At 36.9% G+C, this 12,768-nt stretch overlaps 1 protein-coding gene across 1 annotated transcript; it reads left to right on the top strand.

Moving 5' to 3' along the window:
• The first annotated feature begins 142 nt into the window (after positions 1-142).
• Positions 143-11,877, top strand: LOC139141170 (tRNA endonuclease ANKZF1-like). Its single transcript, XM_070710787.1, has 13 exons — positions 143-847; positions 2,116-2,195; positions 2,621-2,720; positions 3,324-3,595; positions 4,012-4,127; positions 5,653-5,757; positions 6,574-7,244; positions 7,415-7,588; positions 8,137-8,641; positions 9,310-9,421; positions 9,800-9,898; positions 10,413-10,549; positions 11,202-11,877. Exons 1-13 carry the CDS (start codon positions 589-591, stop codon positions 11,344-11,346), a joined length of 2,775 nt encoding a protein of 924 aa, XP_070566888.1. The 5' UTR covers positions 143-588; the 3' UTR covers positions 11,347-11,877.
• The last annotated feature ends 891 nt before the right edge of the window (positions 11,878-12,768 follow it).

Here is a 12,768-nt window from a genome sequence, read left to right as displayed (position 1 = left end):
CTTCTAAGTTGCGAAATATTTGTACAGTCGGAGAAAATTTTGAAACGTATGTAGGTGAACACTTTCCAGCAACATAAAATTTTGCTGCTTTCAGAATAGCGCCACCTACGCCTCTTTCGTGAAGTTCAAAGTTCATTAGGTCATGAGTCATTGACATGGCAGACAGCCGCCTAAGCCTGGCGAAGCCGACCTAAATTTCTCTTGCCTACATTATTTGCCAATGAAAGGTGATGCTTTTCCGGTTACTTTGAAACCACGATCGTCGATCTTGTGGAGAGTCCTTTCACACAGTTTGTCATTGTCCGTATATACGAGCGGCGGGCAAGAATTGTCGATCCATATGCTGAGCAGGGCGATGCATTCTCCTCAGATTCTGTCGGTGTGGAGTCATGTTTGACCGTGATTTCCATGTCTTGTGCAATACAGCTCGGAAGGCGGTGATCTTACAGCATACAAAACGTATCTTATGAAACCGGGCAATCGGGATGACATAAAAAGCTCAAAGTCCTGTTTCTATTATTGAATACTCAAAGTGTAGAAGAGTAACATTTTCAGCGTTGCGCGGGATACTGGGGACGTGGGGTTATCATGGCGGAGGCAGAAGTTGCTGTGTCTGAAAGTGGGCTTCTTTCCGCTCGGGATGGTGAACCCAGGAAGGTCAAAGAGAAATTGTCAGTGTCAAAACAAGCTGGCGGTCTTCCAGAGTATTTTACATGTTCCCTCTATGACAGCAAAGCAAAAACTCTCATGAAGGGCTTGACTCTGGCATCTTGTCAACCGAATATCAAAGCTGAGGACTTCCAACCTGGCGAGTCGAATGATGAGCAAAGTTCTACAGAACACACAGGTAGGAATAAAAAGAGTTGTCAAGAATTCGATCAGACCTCTCTTCCCTGAAAACATTTCCAATGAGGGGAATCCTAAGAGGAAACACAAATATTGAAGGGGTTAAGGGCCAGGGGAAGGTTAGGGGTTTGGAGTAATCAAAGCGTAGTAAACCTACTACAGGTAGTATATCTACGTCCTTGATCCGACAGGAAAAAAGAAGGTTGGGGAGGGCCTTAATTTTCAAGAGGATTTCCTTCTGAAACAAAAATTGAGTTAAGAATAGTATGTATCTCTTATAGGTACATGCAAGAAAGATGAGCTTTACACCATGGTCCCGTCCGTGGGGACAGTGTTTACTCTGAGCATGGGGGTTCAGTCTCAAATGTTTTCATGTTGTTTGTTTGTTTGTTTACGAACACAGTAAAAAACAAAAGAGCTGAAACATGACAATATGTGTTTGATTGAAGTAAAGTAATAAATAAAACATGCAATGTAAAATGAAAGCCAAGCCAGAACAGCACACACACTCTACCTGATCTATGATTGCCCAGACAAATACATTCAGGTGTAACTTTCACCTTGAGAGTTATTTACATGTATTTGTCTGGGTATAGTGATAGTTTAGATAGACTAGAGTGAATGCCTCTCTGGTTTGCAATTTTACATGTTTTATTTATTGCTTTTCATAAAGACATACATCATCATGTTGCAGCCATGATATTGTTATGTACTCTACCTATGTATTGGTAAACAAACGAACAACAAGAAAACATTCGAGACTGAGCCCCCTGTCCTCTGAGCTGGTGCACTCTCTGATCTGCATCAGAGTAATCGAAGCAGTAACTATACAAGCAGCATATCAGTGTATACACTCAGCCTTCCTTGTGTAATGAGTCACCATCACACAGTTCCACAGCTCATAGACATGACCTTTCCCCACAGAGTTTCATGATGGACAGTTTGCACACAACATTGTGAATGTCAATGTACAACACCAACTAGGGAAAGTTTTGTGCCACTGAATTGCAGCAAGTGTCTTTTTATTTCACAGCAAAAAAGAGTGTAATTTGACACGAAATGAACAAGTTAATTGTTGCCATTCCCCATCTACACAAATCATCCTCGTAAAAGATAAGGATCTTTCATTGTGACCACTGTAGACCCTGAAAAAAGACACCTGACAGAACATATGTTGAAATGATTGAAAACAATTGAATGTATGTATTGTAGAATAGTAGAGTTGAAGAAACAAATTTTCATGGAACAATGATGAATTTCTATCGACAGCTTCCCCAAAGAAACATGTAATCTCTGACAAGATGGCTTGCTCTACCTGTGACTGCCAGTTTACATCAAGAACAGAACAGGTAAACTTTGACCTTTATTATTCTAAGAATAACTGAAGACAGAAATAAATCCTTGTAAAGTTTACATGTAAACAATACTAATTTTCTGCAGTGTACCATCAAAACGCCTGATAGTAAACACAGTGTGAAAACTAGTCAGATAAAGCATTGGACCTAAAAATACTATAAGAACAGTTGTTAGCATCTGTTTTCCTAACTTACTCAAAAATAATTCATGCCCTGTATTATAATTGTTTCTGTTACCATTGTTGGCAAAAATATATCATAATACAGAGATAAGTATTGTTCATACTGAGTACAGATTGTATTGCATCAACGTAATATTTGTTACCTCGCCATTATGTCGAGATGACACCATATATCCTTATTAATGAATTTACACACATGGTCTTATAACTTTGCTGTTATTTCACATTATGTTACAGAGAAAACACTACAAGTTAGACTGGCATAGGTTTAATCTGAGGCAAAAAGCGGCAGGTCAACCCAGTGTCACAGAAGAGGCCTTTGAAAGCATGTTAACAGGTAATGTTGTCTGTCTTTTCAAGTCTTGTTCGGAAATTCTGTATTGCATTGCTTTGACGGTGTATGACTTTGGCACCTATTGACCTTGTAAAATGAAACCAGGCAACAGTATATTCATCTAGGAAAGGTTGTTAGAAGGGACTTCTCACAGTCCAGGAAAGAAAGTGACTGACTAGTTGCCATTTCAAAAATGATGGTACACAGCAAAACAAATCATAACACAATAGTGTTTGGAAAACAAAATCAGTGTTCTAACTTGCTACCAGTAAATTCTTTTTGTGATGGAGATTCAATGTTCTCTGAAAGAATGGAGGAAATGTATGCGATATGCTGACTTCACTTTCAACCGACTAAAATCATGACATGAAAATATGCAAAATTTAAATATCCATCAATATGTATGGTGTACAGATATACATAGAATACATACAATCTTTGATATAGATAGGGTGCTCAGGTTTGAAAAATTGGGGAATTTAATTTGTATGTGAGGCATTGCAAGTAACACTTGTGAATTTGATAACCATTTATACAGCTTCTGCTACATTTAGGGTCTGAAAAATACTGGCCTTTATGATGTCTATTCCATTACTTCTTACGCAGGTGAAATATCTAGTATATCTGGCAGTGATAGCAGTAGCAGTGACAGCGAGGATGAAGAAAACCAAGATCTTTCTCCGATATCCAAACCTCATAAAATACGGGCATCCTTTCCATCTCGTCTGAAATCTTCACCAAATAGCGGAACAGACAGTGAAACTGATGATGATGGGAAACTAAAACAATCAAGAGGTCGGCAGTACCCTAAACTGTATTTCAAGAACAGCAGTGGTCAAATTCTCTCCATATACAGGTGTATTATATATGGAAAGAAGGTAAGGAGATTTCAGAGTTGGATCAACAATGAAATTGATGAAAACTTTGTTAATCAGTTTATTTTGTTGACAATGTGTGTTGTGTACTTTGGTGCACCAGTACAAAGGAAAAGCCCAGACAATTGTATTAAATTTATAGGAATATGATTATACATGGAAAAAATACAGTGGCATTTGAACTCTAGTCAAAAGTTAATCTTTGAAAATTCTTCATAGTTTGTGTCATGTACTTAAACTTATTTCAAAATACCTCAGGTAAATTAGAGACAAATACACAAATGACAAAAGCACCTTGTAGGTTTCAAGGTGTTCGTCAAGCTAACAATCGTGATTCACTCAAGTGGTCGAACTCACATTCTGAAGCTATCTTATAAGATGTTTCACATGTCTGTTGCACCTCATTCTTTACAAATTAGAACGTACCTGTGACTCAGAATGAATTAATTTACAAGACGGAGACTCTCACCCAACAAATGAAATGGTGTGTGTTGATGGTTGCTGGCGGTCACTTTGCAGGAGCCATATTTGATGGGTGAGTCAATGCCACAGACATTCAGAAACTGACTGATATGATGGGTGAGTCAATGCCACAGACATTCAGAAACTGACTGAGTCAATGCCACAGACATTCAGAAACTGACTGATATGATGGGTGAGTCAATGCCACAGACATTCAGAAACTGACTGATATGATGGGTGAGTCAATGCCACAGACATTCAGAAACTGACTGATATGATGGGTGAGTCAATGCCACAGACATTCAGAAACTGACTGATATGATGGGTGAGTCAATGCCACAGACATTCAGAAACTGACTGATATGATGGAAGTACTGCAGCAACCAAAGTCTTTAAAATCCTCTTTTATAAAGTTAAATTTGGTGAAAGTCATTTGTCTGGCTGTGACAACTTTACAAATACACAAGAACAACTGAATAAAAGTTTGTGTAAGTTTGATATTTCATACAGAAATACAAGGGATGATGGTGTTACTGTTATATACCTGATCTGTATTTGAATGATGGAGATCAAACCATGTGGAACAAATATTTGGTATTTGGAAATATAAGTTAAGATAGAATGTGCCTCAGGGATAGATATTCTGACTGTTTAATTTTTACAATTCTTTTCTGATCTACCACTTTGTAGGGGCTCATTATGGGGGTCCATTTCAAAGTTCTTGGAGTTAAGAAACATCTTACGGTACCATTTTAGCTTTTCAAAAAATCAAAAATTTTATTGTACCCCATAGAGTTAACACAGGGATGGCAACCATTTTAAATTTCAAATATTTGTAAATGTTAGGTAGTTCGTTTCTCTAGCACCAAATGTTACTCAGTTACCCCCATTTTGTGTTCTTGTTTTGTTAAGAAAATGATCAAAAGTTTCATTAGGGAAAGTTGGAGCAAAAGTTTAAGCCTCTCACTTTCCAGGTGCAATAAACCACACCAAGTGACAATATACCACAAGATTTTGACCAGTTCATGATATGTGTGGACAAGTGATAGCTAGTGCATAAATTGAGTGAACTGGTCAAAATCGAGTGGTATACCCATTGCTGAGGTGGTAATTTGCTATTGTATCATAATATTGAATTGAAATTCCAGCTTGAAACATAAAAATGCAGGATTTTCTCCATCTGAAAGCTTGTGCCTGTTCCAACATTGCTATATTGCAAATATAGCACAGTTTTTGTCACGTCTCAACCAATGAGATTGCAGTTTTCGCACCACTAATATACTGATATGATATAATACCTTAATACTGCATTGTACTGACTCAAAACAAGCATCTAGGTAGTTAGGAACTGTATTATCCCTGGAAGAAAAAGTACTTTCCCAGTGTATTCTGTACTTTGTAATGACTAGCTTATTGTTGATTAGCTTATTGGTGTTTACATGTATGTATGTATTTACATGTATGTATGACTTCATTTCATCGATCTTCTTTCTTCAACAACTTGCTTTAGAGAAACTTTGTCTATTCTTTAATTTGTGTGAGCTTTACTTCATCAGTATCTATTTTTAAATTTTGAACTGTTTGTCTGTCACCCACAGAGAAAAAGTGCTTTTGCACAAAACATTCCATCGATACACCGTCAGAGCAAAGCGAGGTTCAGCACAGGGTATCAGAGACAGTCAACAAGGTGGCCATGCTCCAAGGTATGATTTTACACCTTTTTGCGAAATGTTGGTACAGTCCTGTCATTGTTTGAGTGACAATGGTGGAGCCAACTACTAGGAAGTAGGGGTAAAAGCCTTAACTCGTACCATAGCATTATTGATATCAACCTATATGAGTGTTTTATACTGTTGACTAGAGGGACAGAATGCCATCTTTCTGCATTGTTTTGATGTATTCTGTATGGTGTTTGCTGCTGAAACCTGCTTAACTCTATGAGCGCCAAAGTCAATTTTTGTCGAATTTTTGAGAAAATTTTGCTAAAAAATGTTGCCAATGAAATATGATGTCTATTTGTCCAAAGTGATAAAAAAGTTACAGAAAAATTCTTAAAAATTAGTAAAATGTTGCTCCAAAGTTTTGGTGGGAAAAATTCAGTTGATAGAATTTTTTTCCCGCCCATGTTAAAGTAAAAATATAATTTCTGTATTCATGCAAATTAGCATTTCACATTTGTGTCTCATAATACCGGGTATATATAAAGAAAGGGGTTATTGCTTTGTAAACTAATATAGGATTGAGATCATATTGTATGCTGAGTCACATAAATAGCATCTATGGTAGAATGACATAAAGGTTACTAGAACATTGTCAAAAGGTGTCACATTTTTTGCTGTAATTTGCATGAACAAGTCAGGAAAAGGACATGTAATTTTTGTATCAATGTAAGTCACAGCAAACTTTTCTTCTGTGCATGAAGTATCATTTCAGTTGTGTTTGGTTCAAAGGAAAACCTGCCTTGCTTGTCACTTTGATGTTCTGACAATTATGAAGAAATCGATTTTCATTGTTCTCAGATCAGCTGGAGCAAGTCTCAGGCGATATAATGAAGCAGCTTTGATTCAAGACATCCATGACTTACTGGACGACTGGAAAGAATCTCTCGCAGACTGTGATCATATCTTCCTTCGGGCACCAAGTTTTAACAAAGCGATCTTCTTCAGTGGAAAGAATGCCCACTTCAGCAAGAAAGACCCACGCTTCATAACCATCCCATTCTCCACAAGGAGGCCGACATTTGCAGAAGTGAAGAGGGTCCATGCAGAACTCATGACTGCCGAGTGCTATGGCAACGAGGAAGACGTGGCAGACTTGCTGCCATGGTCACCCAAACCAAAAGCGATACCCCGGAGGTTATCCAAGCAGAAAGTCATGGTCAGGGAAAATGGTGAGAATGGAAATGGTAGAGGTAATAATGGCCGCATTGCAAGCGTCTTGGCGACTGAAGATGGGCGACATTCTGAAGTTAAACAAGGAGTTGTAAAAGATCCTCAGAAATTTCATAAGGACTCTTGTCCAAAAGATGGAGGTGGTGAAATCTCATCAGTCACAGATAGAAACAATAGAGATACAACAAGCAAGGATGGCAGAGGTGAAAGGTCACCTGAAAAGGAAACAAAAACAGATGAAGTAAAAGGAATACTAGATTCTGAGACACCAAATGAAAGCATGGAACAACTTGAATCAGGTAAAAAAAAATCAAACTTGAAAATTGAGTATCAAAACATTATCACAGAATAACTCAGGTGATGAACATCACCCTCTTGAGTTGAATCACTCAATTAAATTGCTTTACTTACTGAACTGCATTGCCGGCAGTGATTCAGTCCAAGAACTCACTCTTTTTTTCTCAAACAGATTCTGATAATGAAACCAATGCTGAAGACAGCCTGGCTGTAGAGACTGTTGAGACAGAAACTAGTACCCTACATCTCAGGGAGTTTGAAAATCTGAGGAATAAACCCAAGAGGAAAAAGAAACCTGGTGTGCAGAAGAAAGAGAAAAGTGTTGTTGAAGAGGAAAATAGGCCAGGTGAGAATGAATGTGTGATTCAAAAACGATTTATAGACTAATTTTTTACGTGGCAGTTGACTTGTCCTGTCACTTTTAAACCTTGATTTTTAACTGAGACGAAATGCATATATAGCATTGAAAATACAGACAAGCAAAAGTGTTCTCTGTCTAGATAAAGTATTGTTTACTCTGTATAGTTGTCTTTGTGTCACAATATCAGTATCTGTCTTGTTGTAATATTTATCGGTACTTGTACATGTAGGGGTGTCCTTTGTAAAACCTGACACGTGAGTTATAGGCTGTATACAGTTTTGTAGCTGTGATATAAACCAGCCCGTTACTTCTCAGAAAATCCACAGTGACACCAATGCAAATGATGTCATACTTCTTGGAAATCCTGATCTGTACTGGTCAATTCGATCACTTAGTGCAGTATATATTGATCACTTAAATATTATGATAGCCAAATCATAATTATGATAACCAAAATCGCAGAAATGTAACTTACTGAATGGCAAATTCTGTGGACAGTTACTTCAAAATGGAATTCTCAATCTGGATTTCAGGAAGCGCCCTCTATCAACTAAGGAATGACCTGTATACTGCATGTAAGACTGGAGATGAAGACATGATGATGTCATTACTAAAGACAATGTCAGAGACTGGGAAAGCAGACAACTATTCTCTGACTACTGTAGAAGATACCACTAACAAAATCACAGATACTGAAATCGATGTTGCTTTGGAAACGGGTACAGTCACAAGGACAGACACTGATGACAGTGCGGTAAAGGAAGCTACCTCGGAAAACATGGAAACTTCAGAAAATGAAACACAGCAGTCTTCCCAACCAGGAGATGAAAAGATTCCACAGCAAAATGATCAAACTTCCATTGGTTCAGGAGCTGATGCTGGAAAGGATGTAGTATCTTTGCCTTCCATGGAGAGAGCTGAGATTCTCAATGACTCTTTTGCCAGTGATGGTAGAACTTTACTGCACATAGCAGCCAAGGCTGGACAGAGGAAAATTATCCGCATCCTGCTGGAATCTGGTGCAGATCCAGCTATCAGGTTAGAAAGCATAATGTAATATAATTCTTGTGTTTCGCAAATTGCAGCTGAGCCTGAGCTTGACAAAAAGAACTTTAATTTGTATTAGTCCCGGCACTATACCATAGTGTTTCAAAGGTCTGTTCTCTCAACCTTAACTGTGTAGTGGTGATATTTATGCTAAGATTATTATGGCTAAGTAAGTAGAGTTGTGGGGTAGGGGGGCATGGTTGGCTGAGGAGAAAAATTAGTTAATTCCATCGTGAATCCAATTTAAAAATTGTTCATTTTGAGCCCAAGGTGTGTTGTACCCGTATGTTGAGTTTCGTTATTCGGTAGAATGAAATCCAGGTGAAATTAAAGTCTGATTGTCCAGCTTTGAACATTGTTCTACTGTAGTAGTACAACTACAAAATCAGACAGTTGTTGCTGTAATGTTAAAAAATTAACATACTGCCATTAAGCTTCAAAGTAGTGACATAACCAGAAAGCAAACATACAGTTATAACAATGAAAAAACAACAAATAATCCCAGCCATAAATGTATTTTTTGTAAAAGTCAAAAATCACTGTATATACCAGAAGTCACCATTTACAGTTCATTTTGTTTTACCCTCAAGTAAAAAACACTCTGTCCTGCAATAGACATTTATAATCATTGTTTTTTTTTCACTGGTCTTTGAATCCAGGGATAAAAATGGAAAGTGCAGTTATGCCTTGTCCATCGACAAACCAACCAGGAATGAATTCCGGAAGTTCATGGCAGACTATCCTGATATGTATGATTACACCAAGGCACAGGTAAGGAATGCTGTTAGGAAAATGTCTTCAAAAAAAATAAACCTCAAGAAACTTCCTGACATAATGGTTGTATTCACACTATATTACTGCTACTGTATTCAAGCCAGTCCTCATAATCAAAGGAAAGTTTTTAAATAAAAAGTGATCTCTGGAAAAGTGTTTAAAGTACTTGTAACATTGGCATTGACAAGGTTGTACACTTACTGATGTATGTAGCTTTAATTTTCAAACAAAGCTTGAAACCAATGGTCATGTTAGCTTAGTTCATTCTAAATAATAGGAATTGCTTCCCCATCTCTTTCTCTCTCACCACCTACCTACCCTTACAAAGCTTCCACCATTGATAATTATCATACCACTGTCTATCAACATTTACAGATACCGAGTCCCTTGACAACAGAAATGGAAAGTGAAAAAGCTGTAAAGATGGCTGAGAAGAGAAAGGAAAAGAAAAAAGCCAGAAAGGACAAACTAAAGGTAAGGATGCCAGCTACTTCAGACAATTAGGAGACATCCTGTCATATTTCCTGTTCCATCTCCTCAATTACAGCACCTCGCCCCCACAAGCATTCTATCATGCTGCTTCAGTTATCTTGATTAAGGTAGTGTGTGCCTCAAAAGTGAAAGAAGTAAACTTTTGCTCAAAATTTCCTCAATGAAATTTTCAACCATTCTGTTACTAAATCAACAATAAAAATCGGGGTCACCGTACAAAATTTGGAACTAGAGAAACAAATTACCCGACATTTTGTGATATTCGAAATTCAAAATGACTGCCATCCCTGTAATGACTCTTTGGGAAAAAATAACATTTTTGATTTTTGAAAAACTAAGATGGTGAAAGTTTTTCTTTTTCTTAGAGCGTTAAAATGAGTCCCAACAAGTGGTAGATCAGAAAAGAATTGTAGAAATTTGAGAGTCTGAATATCTGTCCCCGAGGCGTGTTCTGCTTTAATTCGTCTCTGTGGATTTTCTATTTCATTCTATCTAGGAACAGAAAGCTGAAGACAAAAAGAAGAAAGATGAGGAGAAAGAGAAGCAGTGGTTTGCGTCTCTTAGTGAAAGGGAGAAGAGAGCGTTGGCAGCAGAGAGAAGATTGGCCCAACAGTTAGACGATAAGAACACCAAGTAAGATCACTGTGTTGGTGTCTGTTCTAAATATCAACCTATCAAAGACAAGTATATTGCCGATAATAATCAGAGTGTAGAGCTAAACAGCCAACTCTATGCAGTAATTTCAGGGTGGAAACAAAACCCATTCCATTCCATTTGCAAGAAAGCAACATCAACCATTAAAAGTTGCTTGAATATTCTTACTCATACTTTCAGCATAAAGTTTTCAGTGAGCTAAATGAATTCTTAAGCCAGTGGGAGTAATATTTTTTGCTTCCAAAAGTCTTGCAGTTGTTTCAACAATTTGCCGCAAGGAGAAGATGTGCCAGAACAAGCACAAGCGATTAACTGTGTCTTTAAGACATACTGATTTACTCTTCAATCATGTGTCTAGTTACTGAAATCCTGTGATGAGAAAAATCTGACAATAATTGACAGGTACATGTCAACTTCACGATGGATGGACTGTGTTTGTAATGCTTATCACAGACACTACAGCACAATAACAACTTCTGCACAAAGGGCATAACCCTTATCAGTCATTACATACCGAGTGTTTAATTGTTTAATTTATTAATGATCGCACTCCTCTTGAAAACAGTCTTTCATTTTCCTCTACCTCTGTGCAGGGTTAGCTTTCTAAAATGTCTTACTTTCACTCTGACAGACGATGCTGGTTGTGCGGAGAAAACCTAGCTGACAAAGTTCCCTTTGAGTACATGGACTTCAAGTTCTGCTCAATAAAATGCTTGAAAGAACACAAACAACAACAACAACAACAACAAACACAATCAACAGGACAAAGAAGATGATAATTAGTAAATTGTCAAATCAAAGTTATTCTCAGTGGTGTTGTTTTAGGACCAAGATGTAAAGCCTATCATGTCATGTCAAGTGATCAGCCATTGTCAATAATTTGAACATGAACTACTTGTCAGCTTTGATGACAAAAATTCACAACTAATGTTTACTGAATGGAATCCATAATGGCTGAAAATGAAACATTGCATATGACCTTTGACCTCTGGGAAGCTGTGTTGATACCTTTCTCTTTTGACTCAAATGAACTTTGACCTAGTCACAATTGAACTGAAATAAATGTATTGATGAAATACAATTCGTACAAGATCAAATCTTGAAAGGACATTCCTATGTTGCACAATTAACAAAAGAGATAAATTGAAGGGCAGCTCCAAAACTGACCATAAAAAAAACTATATGAATAAATCAGCTGAGAGAGTCCATCTTTACTTAGAGGAGCTTATCAGTTTTCTGAAGAATTATGTATCTTTTATGCTAATTTAAGTCAAAGTTTAAATAAAGTTATAGTGAACAAATGGTAATGATTGGTTATGCAGTTTTCTTCATTGATATTAACCCTGAGCATCAGAAAAAGAGATCAAATTTCCAGATAATCAGGATTATATATATTTTTTGTAAATAGCTTTTTACTTAACACTTTTTGATCAATCCTAAACTTAATTCTATACTTGGTGAAATACAAATGTAAAGTCATGTCTGCTACACAATCCAGTGTGTTAATGTATTTCTTGATTTTCAAGAAAAGCAGCCATTTGCCAAGAGGTAAAGAGGAAAAGTTGACACCAGACTTGCTTGCTTTACAACCAAAAGGCCATACTACCCCGGTACTTTAACATATAAAAAGATCAAGTGATTTGAAGCTCTCTGTGTTATTTTTTAAGGTAGTATGCACCTTGACATTGAAAGACTTAAACTTTTGCTCAAGGAATCTTTCAACAATTTACTTTCATAATCAAGAATAAAATTCAAGCAAATTTTGGTACTAAAACAAATTACCCAAGATTTACTGATATTTGAAATTCAAAACTTGATGGTCACCATCGCTGTGTTAACTCTGTTGAGAAAAATAAGATTTTTTATTATCATAAAACTAAGAGAATGAAAGTATTTCTTTCTCAAAGGGCTTCAAAATGAGCCTCCATGAGTGGTAGATCAGAAAAGAATTAGAAAAGTTTGTGCATCTAAATATATGTCCCGGAGGTGCATTCACCATAAGAGGTCAAACAAAACTACATTCATTCAAGTTGCATATTTATGATTGTGTATATGGAATAATTTTGTTTGACCTTTATTCTGATGGACAGATAATCTACGGATATTTGTGTCTGATTATTATCAGGATATATTCCCAAAAATTATAGATAAATGAACAATGTACAATAAGATGCAAACCATAGGAACATTGAGAATTG

This window comes from Ptychodera flava, chromosome 9 (genome assembly GCF_041260155.1).
Source record: "Ptychodera flava strain L36383 chromosome 9, AS_Pfla_20210202, whole genome shotgun sequence".
Classification (NCBI taxonomy): domain Eukaryota; kingdom Metazoa; phylum Hemichordata; class Enteropneusta; family Ptychoderidae; genus Ptychodera; species Ptychodera flava.
Note: the sequence above shows the minus strand (reverse complement) of the source record. Positions and strands in the feature narration are given on the sequence as shown.